Below are 18,495 nucleotides of genomic sequence, written 5' to 3' on the forward strand. Positions count from 1 at the left end.
AACATTATGGGGTGTTGAGTAGATTTAAGGAATTATACTCAATTTTACTCAAAAAAATTATACTCAAAAATATTCAATTTTTTTCAATAAGGTTGTAACATAAGATGTGGAAAAAGTGCAGCGCAATTAACATAATTTAATTTCAAACTAGTGGAAATAAGGTGGACATGTAATAACACCTTCCTTCAGCAGAGTGAGCAGTGTACTGTAGACCTAATCATGAGTATTATGTGATGTCACCTCAGTTTCAAACAGCTACACGGGCGGAGGGACAAGTCTTTATGCAGCCAAGTCTGGGGTTCAAGATACATTGACAAGCAAGGACATTTACTTGAGCAAGTCTTGCTTGTTCAATTACCAAATATGCAGTAAGGTTCTCCTGTAGACGAGGAGGAAAAAAACCCTCAAATGTTATGTGCACTTTTAGAAAATTATGCATACAGTCTTTAGAAGTATATTGAACTTTTCTCCATGCCCTACTGCTACAAACAGCAAATAAATAACTATTGAAATATGTAATTGAAAGGCTTGCAGAATTGCATTTCTTAAGTCCCAGACATAATAAAAACACCACCATAATTACATACCTTTCGCCAATCAGGGGCACCACGAGACAGCAAAGTTAAACTGTTGTCATTCTGAGATTGCACGTTTGGATAACGTTCTGGTTGAGTCTGTGCACAGGGTTGATGGTGATAACCATTGGTCTGGCTTGAAGGACTGACACCCTTGCCCTCCTCCCTCTGTTCTCCTTCCTCCAGAGTTGCTTGGTTGGCTTTGTTTTGGCCGACTGAAACTTTGTACTGGTTTGTCATCTGGGATGTTCCAGTCTGTCTTTTGAGCATAAACTTGGAAGGTGTCAAAGACTCTTCAGTTTTACTGTTCAGCAGTAGGTTCTGGTTGTCTTCAGACTACAAATCCCAAAAAATTCAGAAAGGAGGGGAAAAAAAAAAGTAAAGATCAATTGTACTCTGCAGCATAAAACATGACAACTAAGTTGCTTTCATTATACTACCATATCATTTAAAACTGAATATCTGCAACTAAAGTAGAACAGGAATAAAAATGTTCTACACGGTGAGTCAACACTACTCTCACTGATGCAGCAACTTTCCATTATTAATGGGGAAGGTGATCCCCACCCAAAAAAGTAATAGAAGATCACACAAAGTTTCTTCTGCCATTAAGAGCCATCAGCCTACTTTACCAAGTCCTTGTGCTGTTGTAGACCAGCCATAACCAGCAGATACACTGTTGTTTCACTTTAAAGTTCCATTAGCTTAGAACACTTGAGCATATAATTATAATTAGTTCTCACTGTAGACTGAACCACAGACTCTTTATTCTACTATAGATTCATATCACCATAATCAGCCTGAATAACTCAAATAAGTTAATGGTTTAAAGACATCTGACTGTATAAGTAATAAGATATCCATTAGTGTTAAGTTTCTTCTTGGAGTGACGACTGCATAAATTATTGGAGTGGTTTTACAAACAGCATTATGTCAAAATGTCCAGACGTTATGCAGCATCTTTGGAATCAGAAAGATAGTGACAGGAAAATAAAGTATAAACTGTATTCTTGCTTCCATTTAACATCAAGACTACATGCTACATAAAACTTACACTGCACAATGGAACAGTTGAGGGACTGCTCGACTGTTTGGTCCAAAAGGTCTAGCTGTGATGACACCAGAAAAACGGGATGATCCCTCAGCACGCCGAAAACCACGTGGAAGGCTGGCAGAGCGGGACCACAGCCCAGGCTGGGAGAAGCACCTGTAAAAACTTGTAGACTGCTGGCTTTCATCATCCTCTACCACTTGTTCACACAACTTCAGTTTGCTTTCTTCCTGGGAATTATGGTTCAGGTGGGAAAAGCCTTCAGGAACATTTGAGGAAGTATTGCCCTTTGTATCAGTGTATGACTGACCATTTTGACATGAAACCGGTTCAGCAGACTTCTTGGAGTTACTTGATTTGACTGGGTCAGTTTGCTCCACTGTTATGATTGGAGAGAGGGTGTGATCTGTAGAACCATTTCCCAGCTGTCCCAATTCATCTGTAGGTTGGTTTGTGGCTAGAAAGCATTCAGGTTTAACTTGAAGACTAAAACGACTTTCCAGAGAAGCTGTTGTGACGTCTACCCCACCTGAAGTCAAGGACGAGAAATCCATTTCGTCCACAAATCTACCATCAGAAGCAGCTCCAATTACAGATCCCTGAGTAACAAAGACATAAACAGTATGTAACAACAACAACAACAGAAGGCCTGGAGGTTTCAAGCTTGGACTGACAGTAATTACTCTTTCATTTAACTGATCAACTACTTTTACAGGTTAGTAAATTAGTTAAAATGATTAATTAAACATAAAAGAGATAAAACTGATTATGTGCAATACAGCCCCTTGAAATATTCAGGCAACTATATTGATACCAAATCAGGCAATTCATCTGTAGCTTAGCACTCCCAAAACATTCAAATGTGTGCAAGCACGACGACGAAATAAAGTCAATAGGAACAAGACAATTAAAAAAAATTAAATTACTACTGCTAGAGTTACGTAGGGTAGGGGTGTTGCTCAAGGAGATAAGTGCACGTGTTTCCAAAGTGGAAGGTTCCTGGTTCAAGGCCACCCCTGCCCATTCTCTATGTAATATGGAGCTGCATCACAAAGGGTATCTGGTGGAAAAACTTGTACCAAATCAGTATCCATCCTCAGGTCTGCATTGACCAACCAGAGTGAACAAGGGAGAAGCTGAAGGGACTTTTTCCTAACTTTACTCTCAGAGTTAAGTAGCCTGATAGAATACAAGCTTTGGAGTACCTGGTAGTTCTTCTCAAAGATACGCAATAGTCGCTGCCCAAAGACATCACCTTAACTTCAGAAGGCAAAACATGATCTGTGTGGCTGATATTCTTTGCCTTCTTTTTCACCAGTTTCTCCCAGAAGTAACACAGGTCATCCTGCCTGACTTTAATGATCTTGGAGCAGACTTTTTTCAGACCCTATTGTATGGGCTGTTTTTGTCCTTAACGGATAATACATTAAACAAAATGATAAAATTCTTTCGATAAATGAGCAATAAAAATGTACTAAAATCCTCTGACATTAACAGTTCAGCTTACTCAAAAAGATTTTGATATTCACACTTGACAGTAGAAGTTCAGTTGACAGTCAAACACTGTCCCGAGATATTTACAAGACTTCACAATCTTTGCCATGTATAACATGAGCTTTATATTCAGTGCTGTATCTGAAGTCAATCATTATATTAAGACATAATTATCACACCATTTAACAAACTTGAGTAATGCAAGACAGTGATCAGACAAGAGCAGTAAGAACAAGAGGACTGTGTCGGAGAACTTAACAAGAAACCTGTTTCCCTGAGAAGTCCTGCAGCTATCAGCGTACATGGTAAGTGGGATGGGTGACAATACACAGCCCTGAGGTGAACCTGTGTTTGACACTCGTCCATTAATGAAAACTGCTGGCCGCTTTCAGGGAGAAAGCTTAAAATCAACATGATTAGCTGATCTGGCAGAATAAAATAAGAGGCAAGTCTCTCACTCAGATTGAAGCTGCATCTCACCAAAGGCCGAAGAAAAGTCTTAGTATCCAGCAAGAAAAAAAAAATTTCTATCATCCATGCATTTATCTGGCTGGTAAGCAAATTGTAAGGGATCAAGTTTTTTGTCCATAAATGACCATTTAATTTTTTTTTTTTTCCCAAAATATTTCATCACAGGTGATGTGAGTACAACAGGTCTGAACTCACTCAGTTCTTCAGAATTTTGTGATTTGGATTATAGGGATGATGAAGTCTTCCAGGTTTTTGGGTTCTAGCAAAAGAACACATCTGGAACCACTTTATTTGATGAAGACCATTTTAATTTTCAAATCTGCTCCTTGAAAGTTGTTAAAACAACAACAACAGATTAAAGAGCTGTTTTCTATTTATTTTTTCATAAAGCCTTTTAACAAAAAACGTGTCCCTCGGCGCACCCTGTGGGGAGTGCTCCGGGAGTACGGGGTCCGGGGTCCTTTGCTAAGGGCTATCCGGTCCCTGTACGACCGCAGCAGGAGCTTGGTTCGCATTGCCGGTAGTAAGTCAAACCTGTTTCCAGTGCACGTTGGCCTCCGCCAGGGCTGCCCTTTGTCACTGGTTCTGTTCATTATTTTTATGGACAGAATTTCTAGGCGCAGCCAGGGTGTAGAGGGGGTCTGGTTTGGGAACCACAGAATCTCGTCTCTGCTGTTTGCGGACAATGTGGTTCTGTTGGCTTCGTCAAATCAGGACCTTCAGCGTGCACTGGGGCGGTTTGCAGCTGAGTGTGAAGCATCCGGGATGAAAATCAGCACCTCCAAATCCGAAGCCATGGTTCTCGACCGGAAAAAGGTGCTTTGCCCTCTTCACGTCGGTGGATTGTCCTTGCCTCAAGTGGAGGAGTTTAAGTATCTCAGGGTCTTGTTCACGAGTGAGGGACGGATGGAGCGTGAGATCGATAGACGGATCGGTACAGCATCTGCAGTGATGCGGTCGCTGTATCGGACCGTCGTGGTGAAGAGAGAGCTGAGTAGGGGGGCAAAGCTCTCGATTTACCGATCGATCTACATTCCGATCCTCACCTATGGTCATGAGATTTGGCTCATGACCGAAAGAACGAGATCGCGAGTACAAGTGGCCGAGATGAGTTTCCTCCGCAGGGTGGCTGGGCGCTCCCTTAGAGATAGGGTGAGGAGCTCGGTCATTCAGGAGGAGCTCGGAGTCGAGCCGCTGCTCCTCCACGTCGAAAGGAGTCAGTTGAGGTGGCTTGGGCATCTTTTCCGGATGCCCCCTGGACGCCTCGCTGGAGAGGTGTTCCAGGCATGTCCCACTGGGAGGAGGCCCCGGGGAAGACCCAGGACACGCTGGAGGGACTACTTCTCTCGGCTGGCTTGGGAACGCCTTGGGGTTCCCCCGGAGGAGCTGGAGGAGGTGTGTGTGGATCGGGAGGTCTGGGCGGCTTTGCTTGAGCTGCTGCCCCCGCGACCTGACTCCGGATAAAGCGGAAGAAAATGGATGGATGGATGGACGGACGTGTCTGTGGTTAACGGTCAATGTGTGCACAGTGCACTTTGATTTGTGTTTGCATTTTGGAATGTAATAGGCGGTACGGTGGCTTAGTGGTATGCACCATTGCCTCACAGCAAGAAGGCAATGGGCTTGCTTCCCACCTAATCCTTTTAGTGTGTAGTCTGCATGTTCTCACAGTGTTCATGTGGGTTCTCTCCAGGTGCTCCTGCTTCCTCCCACGTCCAAAGACATGCAGGTTCGGTGTACTGGATACTTTAAACTGACTGTTTGTCTATACGTGACCCTGCATTAGACTTGCATCCTGCCCAGGGGTACTACGCCTCTCACCCTATTGTGCTGGGATAGGCTCCAGCCCCCCTGTCCTGTGACCCTTGACTGAGTAAGCTGGTATAGAAAATTAATCAATGAATGGAAAGTAACAAACCCATCTTCTGTCACATTATGAAACAGCGAAGCACAATTTTTTTTTCCCCGTATCATGCAATACTGATGTTTAACGAACGTTGCACAGCAACAATTTCAAAATAAGATCTTACCTGGACATGGGAGCTTTGTTTCTTCTCAGTGGCACTGCTCCGGGACAGCACAGCCCACGTATGTGGTTGGACATCAGACCTGAATGATTTTGGACAGAATAAGTCAAGTGTGTTTGGTGGGAAGGGCTGCTCAAAGACTTATGGTCTCTGGATAATTGGCAGATAAAGGAAAAGGAGCAAATGTAATGATGGAAGTAGAAAAATGGGAAGGGAGGAGGCATGTTACATGAGTTAATGCGGAATTTCCAACACCGAGGGTAATAACCATTTTAAAAACAAGCTCCCTGGTAGATTAAGAGGTTGGCAGTGCACCTTAAACCATTTCCAGCAAATGTGCACTTTCAGTGTACCTCTTTAGCAGCTCACTCTGTTTCGCCTCCTGCTCAAGGTCAGTCACAGCCCCATTGGTCATCTGAGCAACAACATGCTCTCTGTCCTGCAACTTCTTCCCACAGTCATTCTTCATGCTCCTGCGACGATTCTTCCACTTTGTTAAATCCTGTTAGAAAAAACCCAAACAGTAAGTGCAGCAGAATAAAGGCAGGACTCATTTAGAAAATAAAGGTAATGCCATTATCTGTGTGTGCCGACTTACATCCTGCCATTTAGCTTCACTGTCCTTGGCACAAATGCTGCTCCTCTGTCTGTTCTTAAAATTCCACTCTCTTGCCAAATCAGTGTCCTGGACAACATCAGCAGCTGTGTCTTCATCATAAACTTTGTACACTGGATATACCATTGGGATGTCATTCAGTGATTTGCTCCTAGGAAAAATGAGCAGAGAAGCAGGACATGTGGCTGAAGAACAGCAACATAATGCAGAGGACACTGCAAGGTTACAAAGACTCAGAAGTGCCACTTTTTAAGAGCAATGCAAGAGAAGAAGCACAATGCAGTATGCACAAGCACATCACTTTACACAATTACCATGTGTGCTCAGTGACAGCTTACACACAGACATGAACACTGTATGAGGGACCAGTGTGTGAATGTTTGCTGCAGAGCAGCCCATTCTGCCTCTAAGCAGCAAAATCCTTGAAAAAGTAAGAAAAGCAAGTCAAAGCAGCATTAAGTACCAGCATCTGTTACCACCTGGAGAACACACATCACTTAAAACCAGCACTACTGTAGTGTGCATTGCTGAATCTCAGTTTTGACATTTCAATATCTCACAGCAATAGTTAGCAGCTGCTACATGTAACAGGATGAACCACAACTCTAACAACTCTGTCCCATTTTAACATCTGACAAGGATCTGCACAGAAAATTAGAGGGAAGCATGCCAGACAGGCTAAAATGATTTACAGCAGAACTCGTACAACAAAAGCACAGAGACATTAAAGCAAAAGTCCACATGTTGCACAAGGACTTACCAAATCCAGCCAGGATTGACCTGAACCGGTCTGCCAGGTCTGACCTGGAAAGGATATGCTCTACTGAACCAACAAAGACAAAAATACTGAAATGTCATACATCCAAATGCAAGTTGTTCTGACAACCGTGCCTATTCATGTAATGAAGTGAAAACTCAGGGTTTTTTTGTTTTTCTTCAAAAGCTTATTTTGTATGTAAACTCCTAGACAAAGACATTAGACCCACAGACACCCTCAGAGAAACAACCTAAACCCCTGCAAAAAGAAATCAATTCCATAAATGACTTGTTTTGTGCATTCACATGTTCTCCATCATATGTACTACATTTGAGCCACCTTTATAGTTCATGTTTTCTAACATGTAAAGCAAAGAGTACACAATTATATACATGATTTAGTTACGGATGTCCACACACAGACTGAGGAAGTGTGGTACTAAAGTAAACTTTAAGCACTTAAGAAACCATCTTTGATCATGAACAGTATCAACTCCAAGGTCCTTCCCATCTACCAATTTAAAGTTATTTTATAAATCTAGACAAATACAGTGCAGGGCGCACAGTGGGACAAGAAGCTGGGCTACAAATATGCAGACACGTTTTAGAATCTCAAATGTTATCCCATGTGCTTGGTCCAAACAATATGCATCATCTCCGTCCACCCAGCTGTAAATAGCTACCTTTGCTGGGGAAGTAAGCTTGGATGGAGTGGCCTCTGTTGTTGGGGAACTGACAACCAGTGGTGGGCACAGCTAACCAAAAAGTTAGCTTCGATAACTGTTAAGCCGCTAACTGAAAAGTTAACTTTCATAAAGCTAAACTGATAAACCCCTAAAAAAAATTTAGCGGAAGTTACAGCTAAAAGCTTATCCAATAACTTAGTACTGACTCCAGTACAATGGCAGCTACTGATACGTCTGAGTAAATTCAAAGGCAACAACAGTGAGCCAGCGCTTCTGTCTAAGGTAAGCCTTCTCTCAGCAAAAGAGACCTGGTGACCAGAAAGGGGGGGGACATTTTATTTATTACATTTATTGCTCCCGGTGTGTAGCGAGCGCCTTGTATGGCAGCACCCTGACATCAGGGTGAATGTGAGGCATAACTGTAAAGCGCTTTGAGCATCTGATTCAGATGGAAAAGCACTATAAATGCAGTCCATTTACCATTTATTTTCAGAGCCATACAGTCTTGGAGACATGTCGCAGGATACATGCGCAGCAAAGCAGTTTTGACTCATGGTTAAAGTTTTAAACAAACTACTTCCAGACAAGTTATCAAAATTAACGTCACCTTTGTTGTTTTTACAAAGTGAAAATATCAGCTATATGTTTTAGTTTAAGTAATGCACTAATTCTAAAGAACTGAGCGTTAGACGTGCCAAAAGGCATTATGGGAAAATTCAAATAAGCTGGTCTCATCACTTCCTTCCCCCCAACATCCAAATGCAGAGAACACTGCCATCTACTGGACTGGAGTGTAAATAGAGCAACTAATTTGTGTGGTATTGAGGTTTCAAATCCTGTAAAATGTTCGCAAAATTTCAGAGAGATCGCATTGAGACCGTCTGATCAGGCTGCAATTTAACCACTGCACACAAACAACAGCATTAATGTCATCCCAGCATACTTTGTATACTGTCCCTAAAACTCAGATACACTTCCGTAAAATAAAAAATATCAACTCTGCACACATCTCAGATGATTTTCAACAACTGACAAACTGCTCATCATACCTCTTTTGATGGGCTTGTGAATCACTATAACACTGGACTTGAACAGATACTTGGAACCCATGCCCCTCTGAAGACACAATCCATAACCTTCACACGCTCTGTCCCATGGTACACTGGTGCTCTGCGTAGACAGAAGGCGGCTGGGAGGGTCCTCAAGAGGCGCTTTGTCAACACATTTTTGTTGGTTCACAGAGATGCTTACAGGGAACACAGGTCATATGCCAAATCGCTCAGCCTTGCAAGGTCACAATATTTCTCTAATATCAAACAACAGTCCAGAAAATTCCAAACAACTTTTGAAAACAGTCAATCATCTCCTCGGTCCACCAAGTCACATACATGACATCAGTATAGAAAATCAGTGTAATAAATTTCTTGATTTTCTTCATCTCAAAAATTGATACATGTTCTAGTTTAACACCTCACAGTACGCTGCCATCTACCCCCACTAACTACAGCATTTACCTTTTCTCGTTTTGCCCTTCCCACACAGGGACAGGTTGAGGCCCTCGTCAGAAACATGAGGACCTCAACATGTCCTCTTGACCCCCTCCGTACTGCCCTGATTAAATCAAATATCAACTCCATAAGCCCTCATCACCATCATCATACACTGACTGCAAACTAGATATCTCCCAACTTCTCAAAACCGCTCTTAACCCCCTGCTAAAGAAACCCTCTCTTGATCCTGATATTCTATCTAGTTACTGGCCCATCTCCAATCTCCCTTTTCTTTCCAAAATCATAGAAAAAAAAATTGCCACCCAAATTCACAATCACCTACACTCACAGTATTTATGAAATATTCCAGTCAGGGTTTCACACCTCACAGCACAGAGACAGCCCTGGTCAGGGTCACCAATGATTTGCCGGTGGCCTCTGAACAGGGCTCTCCATCTCTTATTACTCTTGGACCTCTCAGCTGCCTTCGACATTGTGGACCATTCAATTGTCCTCCATTTGCAATATTTCAATAGCATCTCCCACAGCACTCCAGTGGTTTCGGTCCTACCTGACTGATGGAGCCAAGTATGTGGCTCTGGAGGGAGCCAGGGCGATGGCCCACACTGTCACCTGTGGAGTACCTCAAGGGTCAGTCCTCGGTCCCATGCTATTCTCCATCAGCAGGCATGGAGTTGCCTTTCATTGCTATGTTGATACTCAGCTCTATGTCAGGTTGGACCCTACAACGCCCTCACGACCTGCCTGGAGGAGACGGGGGTGTGGATGAGTGATAATTTTCTTCATCTCAACAGTAATAAAACCGAAGGTTTGCTCAATGCTTTTGTCTCCTCCAGGCTGGACTACTGCAATGCACTCATTGGGATACCTGGTAGGAGCCTGCAGAGACTGTAGTATATTCAGAACTGCGCTGCCAGGATCCTGATGGGGTGCGGAAGTCCATGCACATCACACCCATCCTCCAAATGTCCACTGGCTCCCTGTTAGGTTCAGGATTGAATATAAGATCTGTCTCCTGACCTATCAGTGTGTCTATGGCAGTGCACCAGTGTACCTCAAAGATGTGATCAGTCCCTATAACCCATCACACCATCTTAACTCTGCTGACAGTCACCAACTCCAGCCTTCAAAGGCAAAACTCCACATTATGGGAGATAGGGCCTTCCAGACGGATGCAACCCGACTGTGGAATGCTCTTTCCAACCATCTAAGAGCGCCACAGTCAGCTGAAACTTAAAACACACACAGTCTTGTCTGTTTTTAAAAGCTTTTTCTTCACTTTTTTTTTGGACTGTTTTATCCTTTGTATTTTTATGGTAGCGCATTGAGATTTGCTAGTCAAATGTAAGGCGCTTTATAAATAAAGTTGTTTATTATTATTATAACTTGTGAATATATGATCTGGGTTTACAGACAGTTATTGGTTCATGTAAACCTGCGAGAAGCTCAGGTTGTTTCACCATTATTTACAGTGGGCGGGGAATCGCTGTGAGCCACGATCACTTCATGTTCATGTCATTCTTGAGGAAACTGAAGTTTGCCCTTCAACATCCTACTTACTGTCCTTTACAGCACCGTTTATTGCAGAATTATATATATAAAATGTTTGAAATTCAGTATGGGTTTATGAAGTTCTGCGCAGGTTAAACAGCAGACAGAATATTTGGAATATTTGTTTTAGCAAGTTTTCAAGGTCTCATGCAGCAAAAATGTTACGAAAAGCACAAGTTACATTTTGGTCATATGTTCATTTGCATTGTCATGTCATTTCTCAGTGTTATTTAACTGCAACAACTTTCTGGTGCGCAAGGGATTATGGGATCTCAATGGCGTGAATTGTGGTACTTTAAAATGATATACTGTAGTGAAAATTAAAAAATCATGCCAATTTTGACAACCCCTGTAAAGTTACAGTAACTTGTGTGTTGGTTTGTACAATGTGTGTGTGATCGGTGATCCACTTAGAGACATTCTGAGTGTAAAACTGCATTTGACATTTACAAATATGTTGGTCTATTTACACTCATCCAGTAGATGGCAGTGTTCTCTGCATTTTGATGGAGGGGAGTGAGGAGACCAGCTCATTTGAATATTCCCATAATGCCTGTTGGCACATGTGTTTAACGTTTAAACATTCAAGAATTCAAGAACTTTGCAAAAGCAGCTGGTTCTTCCCCTTTTACTGGGGGAGGACTGAGCTTCTCACAGTGGTCTGTTTATTGCAAAGCACACGACAAGAATTAACATGTAGGATTTTAGGTTTTGCAGATGTTTCTGATTCGGTCTTATTCACTATGCCAGCAAAAAAAAAAAAAACAGACTGAAAGTTAACGGAACTGAATTTAGCGGTAGCTAATTCGTCCACTGATTGTTTTCAAAGTTAGCTGAAAAGCTAGTCTGCTAACAAAAATGTTAGCTTTGTTAATCAGTGGATCTGTGCCCACCACTGCTGACAACACAAAGTGCCTTGTCAAATAATACACAAGTAGCATCATCTTGAATCAAAACTTGGTCTAAATATTGGTAGCCCAACTCCTTATCCCACTGAGCTACCTGCTCTAAAAGGGCCTCATCACCCCACAAAAACCCACATCCAAGAGTTACTACTATATATGGTACAAAAATGAGTATGTATTACCTTTGCTACTTGAAGTTTGTATATTGTTCGAACACCTATAATGTTAATACATTATATAGGTGTATGCTCAAATGCAGTTTAAACTACCTTGCATTAATTTCATTTAATTTATATAGCACCATATCACAACAAAGTTGCCTCAAGGCGCATCATACAAGTAAGGTCTAACCTTACCAACCCCCAGAGCAAGCACACAGGCAACAGTGGTAAGGAAAAACTCCCTCTGATGATTTGAGGATGAAACCTCAAGCAGACCAGACACAAAGGGGTGACTCTCTGCTTGGGCCATGCTATAGACAATTGACAAAATAATTTATAAAATGAATATACAGGAAATGTTGCCAGTGCACAGGATGGGAGAGTTGCAGAAGCAGACACCACTCCCATCTCTGGATGGAGATGCACCTCAAAGAGAGAAAAAACAAACAGGGATCAGAAACAAAACAACCCCACTTCCAATGTAAGTGGGATGTTGTGTAATATGTAAATAAAAACAGAATACAATGGTTTGCAAATCCTCTTCAACCTATGGGTGATTCTTTAACTACGGGCACTATTGGCCTTGTAAATGTAATTTCCACCACACCATTGCCTTACAATATAAAGCGCCTTGGGGCAACCGTTTGTGATTTGGCGCTATATACATGTGCTCTGATGTCACCGTTTATCTCCATAGAAACTACCCAAACAATCTTTCATACAAACGGTTTAAAGGGACATTACAGTGTTGTGGTGGAAATTACGGCAATAGTGTGGGACAACTACATTTTGTTAAAAAAAAAAAAAATCACAACAGTTGTATGACATTGAATACCCCAATTATGTTTTGATTATTTTACTGATATTGTATTCAGAGATATTTTAAAACATTAGAAAAAACGTTTACCATTCATTTTTATCATTGAAGATCAAAAGTCTGGGTGTGAGAAGCACAAAACGGCAATATTTGCATATAATGATGCTGAAAAAAGGTGAAAAAAATCAGACTACTAGAACAAATTTCTTAACACACTTTCATTGTAAAGATAACTATAAAAGTGTGAAATTTCCCCTTTTTTCTGTTTTTCATACAATATGATCAAAGGACATGATAAGTGCCTGTAGTCTAAGAATCACCCCTATATTCAATTGGAGACACCACAAGGACAAGATATTTAATGTTCAAACTGATAAACTTTATTTTTGTGCAAATACGAGGTCTGTGAGAAAAGTAACGGACCTTTTTATTTTTTTCAAAAACTATATGGATTTGATTCATATGTTTGTACGTCAGCCAAGCTTGACCCTTCGTGCGCATGCGTGAGTTTTTCCACACCTGTCGGTTGTGTCATTCGCCTGTGAGCATGCCTTGTGGGAGGAGTGGTCCAGCCCCCCGTCAGATTTTCATTGTCAGGAAATGGCGGAATGATTTTGGCTTTTTTTTCCATCAGAATTTTTTCAGAAACTGTAAGAGACAAGCAGCTGGAAACCATTCGAAAAATTTATCTGGCTTTCGGTGAAAATTTTACGGGCTTCACGGAGAATAAGGAGTGTTACTACAGCTTTAAGGACGCCCCATAATGGCGCACGGCGCACCGAGCTGCCATCGAGAGGCAGAAAACACCAGATCATTTCGAAACGGATGGCTGTGTGGAGCTGGGACCATTGTGTGCAATTTCTCTGGTTATCACAAGAGCTGGACATAAGCCATTTTCCGGCAGATTTCACTTTTAACAAGAGATTTTGTCATGGAAAGCCGCGCGGAGGCTTCGCTCGTCACGACCGATTCGCTGATCGAGCGAGACAAAGGAACACCTCTGTTTCAGAGTGCCAGGGGACAAGTTGAGACATGCCTATCTTGGCTTTCAGTGCTTACCAGTTGAGTGAGTATAAGAGAAATTGTGGAGAGCTGGGCATGTCCCAACTTGTCCCCTGGCACTCTGAAACGGAGGTGTTCCTTTGTCTCGCTCGATCAGCGAATCGGTCGTGACGAGAGAAGCCTCCGTGTGGCTTTCCATGACAAAATCTCTTGTTAAAAACCAGAGAAATTGCACACGACGGTCCTGGCTCCACACAGCCATCCGTTTAGAAATGTGGTGGTTTATGCCTCTCGATGGCGGCTCGGAGCGCGGCGAGCGCCATTGTGGGTCGTCCTTAAAGCTGTAGTAATACTCATTCTCCGTGAAGCCCGTAAAATTTTCACCGAAAGCCAGATAAATTTCTCGAATGGTTTCCAGCTGCTTGTCTCTAACAGTTTCTGAAAAAATTGATAGAAAAAAAAGCCCAAATCATTCCGCCATTTCCTCGCAATGAAACGACGACGAGAGGGGTGGACCAGTGCTCACGCAAAGCCTGCCCACAGGTGAATGACGCAACCGACAGGCGTGGAAAAACTCACGCATGCGCACGAAGGGTCAAGCTTGGCTGACGTAAAAACATATGAATCAAATCCATATAGTTTTTGAAAAAATAAAAAAGGTACGATACTTTTCTCACAGACCTCGTATTTGCTCATTTTGAAATGGATGTCTGCAACACGTTTCAAAGAAGCTGGACAGTGGTATGTTTATCACTGTTACATCACCTTTCCTTCCAACAACACTCAAGCGTTTGGGAAATGACAATTGTTGAAGCTTTGTAGATGGAATTCTTTCCCATTCTTACTTGATGTGTGACTTCAGTTGTTCAACAGTCCGGGGTTTCCGTTGTCGTATTTTGCGCATCATAGTGCGCCAAACATTTTCCAATGGGCAGCAGGTCTGGACTGCAGGCAGGCCAGTCTAGTACCCGCACTCATTTACTACGAAGCCACACTGTTGTAACATGCAGAATGTGGCTTGGCATTGTCTTGCTGAAATAAGCAAGGATGTTCCTGAAAAAGATGTTGCTTGCCTGGTCTTGTTAGGAGAGACGGCATCCATCCCACTTTGGATGGAGCAGCTCTCATTTCTAGAAATCTGGCCAATTTTATTAAACCCTCCAAACCGTGACTATCCAGGGTTGGGACCAGGAAGCAGAGTTGTAGTCTTACACACCTCTGCAGCTTCTCTCCCCCTGCCATCCCCCCAATACCCCATCCCCGTAGAGACAGTGCCTGCTCCCAGACCACCAACAACCAGTACAAATCTATTCAAGCAGAAAAAAAAATATAGCACCTTCAACTGCACCACAGACAAACAGTTAAATGTGGTCTATTAAACAATAGGTCTCTGTCTTCTAAGTCCTGGTTAGTAAATGATATAATAATCGATCAACATATTGATTTATTCTGCCTTACAGAAACCTGGTTACAGCACAATGAATATGTTAGTTTAAATGAGTCAACACCCCCGAGTCATACAAACTGTCAGAATGCTTGTAGCACAGGCCGAGGGGGAGGATTAGCAGCAATCTTCCACTCCAGCTTATTAATTAATCAAAAACCCAGACAGAGCTTTAATTCATTTGAAAGCTTGACTTAGTCTTGTCCATCCAAATTGGAAGTCCCAAAAAACAGTTTTATTTGTTGTTATCTATCGTCCACCTGGTCGTTACTGTGAGTTTCTCTGAATTTTCAGACCTTTTGTCTGACTTAGTGCTTAGCTCAGATACGATAATTATAGTAGGCGATTTTAACATCCACATAGATGCTGAGAATGACAGCCTCAGCACTGCATTTAATCTATTAGACTCAGTTGGCTTCACTCAAAATGTAAATGAGTCCACCCACCACTTTAATTATACCTTAGATCTTGTTCTGACTTATGGTATGGAAACTGAAGACTTAAGAGTATTCCCTAAAAACCCCCTTCTGTCTGATTATTTCTTAACATTTACTTTAATGGACTACCCAGCAGTGGGGAATACGTTTCATTACAGTAGAAGTCTTTCGGAAAGCGCTGTAACTAGGTTTAAGGATATGATTCCTTCTTTGTTATGTTCTCCAATGCCATATACCAACACAGTGCAGAGTAGCTACCTAAACTCTGTGAGTGAGATAGATTATCTCGTCAATAGTTTTACATCCTCATTGAGCACAACTTTGGATGCTGTAGCTCCTCTGAAAAAGAGAGCCTTAAATCAGAAGTGCCTGACTCCGTGGTATAACTCAAACTCGCAGCTTAAAGCAGATAGCCCGTAAGTTGGAGAGGAAACGGCGTCTCACTAATTTAGAAGATCTTCAATTAGCCTGGAAAAAAGAGTGTTGCTCTATAAAAAAAGTCCTCCATAAAGCTAGGACATCTTACTACTCATCACTAATTGAAGAAAAGAACAACCCCAGGTTTCTTTTCAGTACTGTAGCCAGGCTGACAGTCAGAGCTCTATTGAGCCAAGTATTCCTTTAACTAGTAATGACTTCATGACTTTCTTTGCTAATAAAATTTTAACTATTAGAGAAAAAATTACTCATAACCATCCCAAAGACATATCGTTATCTTTGGCTGCTTTCAGTAATGCTGGTATTTGGTTGACTCTCTCTCTCCGATTGTTCTGTCTGAGTTATTTTCATTAGTTACTTCCTCCAAACCATCAACATGTCTATTAGACCCCATTCCTACCAGGCTGCTCAAGGAAGCCCTACCATTAATTAATGCTTCAATCTTAAATATGATCAATCTATCTTTATTAGTTGGCTATGTACTACAGGCTTTTAAGGTGGCAGTAATTAATTACTTAAAAAGCCATCACTTGACCCAGCTATCTTAGCTAATTATAGGCCAATCTCCAACCTTTTCTCAAAAATTCTTGAAAGGGTAGTTGTAAAACACCTAACTGATCATCTGCAGAGGAATGGTCTATTTGAAGAGTTTCAGTCAGGGTTTAGAATTCATCATAGTACAGAAACAGCATTAGTGAAGGTTACAAATGATCTTATGGCCTCAGACAGTGGACTCATCTCTGTGCTTGTTCTGTTAGACCTCAGTGCTGCTTCTGATACTGTTGAGCATAAAGTTTTATTACAGAGATTAGAGCATGCCATAGGTATTAAAGGCACTGCGCTGCGGTGGTTTGAATCATATTTATCTAATACATTACAATTTGTTCATGTAAATGGGGAATCTTCTTCACAGACTAAGGTTAATTATGGAGTTCCACAAGGTTCTGTGCTAGGACCAATTTTATTCACTTTATACATGCTTCCCTTAGGCAGTATTATTAGACAGCATTGCTTAAATTTTCATTGTTACGCAGATGATACCCAGCTTTATCTATCCATTAAGCCAGAGGACACACACCAATTAGCTAAACTGCAGGATTGTCTTACAGACATAAAGACATGGATGACCTCTAATTTCCTGCTTTTAAACTCAAAACTGAAGTTATTGTACTTGGCCCCACAAATCTTAGAAACATGGTGTCTAATCAGATACTTACTCTGGATGGCATTACCCTGACCTCTAGTAATACTGTGAGAAATCTTGGAGTCATTTTTGATCAGGATATGTCATTCAATGCGCATATTAAACAAATATGTAGGACTGCTTTTTTGCATTTGCGCAATATCTCTACAATTAGAAATGTCTTGTCTCAGAGTGATGCTGAAAAACTAATTCATGCATTTATTTCCTCTAGGCTGGACTATTGTAATTCATTATTATCAGGTTGTCCTAGAAGTTCCCTGAAAAGCCTTCAGTTAATTCAAAATGCTGCAGCTAGAGTACTGACAGGGACTAGAATGAGAGGGCATATTTCACCCATATTGGCCTCTCTTCATTGGCTTCCTGTTAATTCTAGAATAGAATTTAAAATTCTTCTTCTTACTTATAAGGTTTTGAATAATCAGGTCCCATCTTATCTTAGGGACCTCGTAGTACCATATTACCCCAATAGAGCACTTCGCTCTCAGACTGCAGGCTTACTTGTAGTTCCTAGGGTTTGTAAGAGTAGAATGGGAGGCAGAGCCTTCAGCTTTCAGGCTCCTCTCCTGTGGAGCCAGCTCCCAATTCGGATCAGGGAGACAGACACCCTCTCTACTTTTTAAGATTAGCTAAAGCTTATAGTTAGGGCTGGATCAGGTGACCCTGAACCATCCCTTAGTTATGCTGCTATAGACTTAGACTGCTGGGGGGTTCCCATGATGCACAGTGTTTTTCTCTTTTTGCTCTGTATGCACCACTCTGCATTTAATCATTATTGATTGATCTCTGCTGTCTTCCACACCATCTCTTTTTCCTGATTCTCTCCCCTCAGCCCCAACCAGTCCCAGCAGAAGACTGTCCCTCCCTGAGAATGGTTCTGCTGGAGGTTTCTTCCTGTTAAAAGGGAGTTTTTCCTTCCCACTGTCGCCAAGTGCTTGCACACAGGGGGTCGTTTTGACCGTTGGGGTTTTTCTGTAATTATTGTATGGCTTTTGCTTTGCAATATAAAGCACCTTGGGGCAACTGTTGTGATTTGGCGCTATATAAATAAAATTGATTTGATGATGCCTATCTTGGCTTTCAGTGCTTACCAGTCCAGTAAGTATCAGAGAAATTGTGGAGAGCTGGGCATGTCCTAACTTGTCCCATGACACGCCGAAACGGAGGTGTTCCTTTGTCTCGCTCAAACAGCGAATTGGTCGTTACGCACGAAGCCTCCGCGCGGCTTTCCATGACAAAATCTCTTGTTAAAAGTGAAATCTGCCGGAAAATGGCTGATGTCCAGCTCTTGTGATAACCAGAGAAAGTGCACACGACGGTCTCGTATCCAGAGCCATCAGCTTAGAAATGAT

The 18,495-nt window shown here is 41.9% G+C and overlaps 1 protein-coding gene across 1 annotated transcript in view; it reads right to left on the bottom strand.

The window, feature by feature from the left end:
- lmo7b (LIM domain 7b) overlaps positions 1-18,495 on the bottom strand; it is a 130,542-nt gene that overhangs the window by 33,051 nt on the left and 78,996 nt on the right. The window contains exons 9-14 of the mRNA XM_034163418.1: positions 6,995-7,057; positions 6,217-6,385; positions 5,972-6,120; positions 5,622-5,700; positions 1,629-2,225; positions 588-911 (exon numbers count right to left, since the gene is read on the bottom strand). Coding sequence (XP_034019309.1) covers positions 588-911; positions 1,629-2,225; positions 5,622-5,700; positions 5,972-6,120; positions 6,217-6,385; positions 6,995-7,057 — 1,381 coding nt within the window. The remainder of the gene's footprint in view (positions 1-587; positions 912-1,628; positions 2,226-5,621; positions 5,701-5,971; positions 6,121-6,216; positions 6,386-6,994; positions 7,058-18,495) is intronic.

Source organism: Thalassophryne amazonica, chromosome 2, assembly GCF_902500255.1.
Source record: "Thalassophryne amazonica chromosome 2, fThaAma1.1, whole genome shotgun sequence".
NCBI lineage: Eukaryota > Metazoa > Chordata > Actinopteri > Batrachoidiformes > Batrachoididae > Thalassophryne > Thalassophryne amazonica.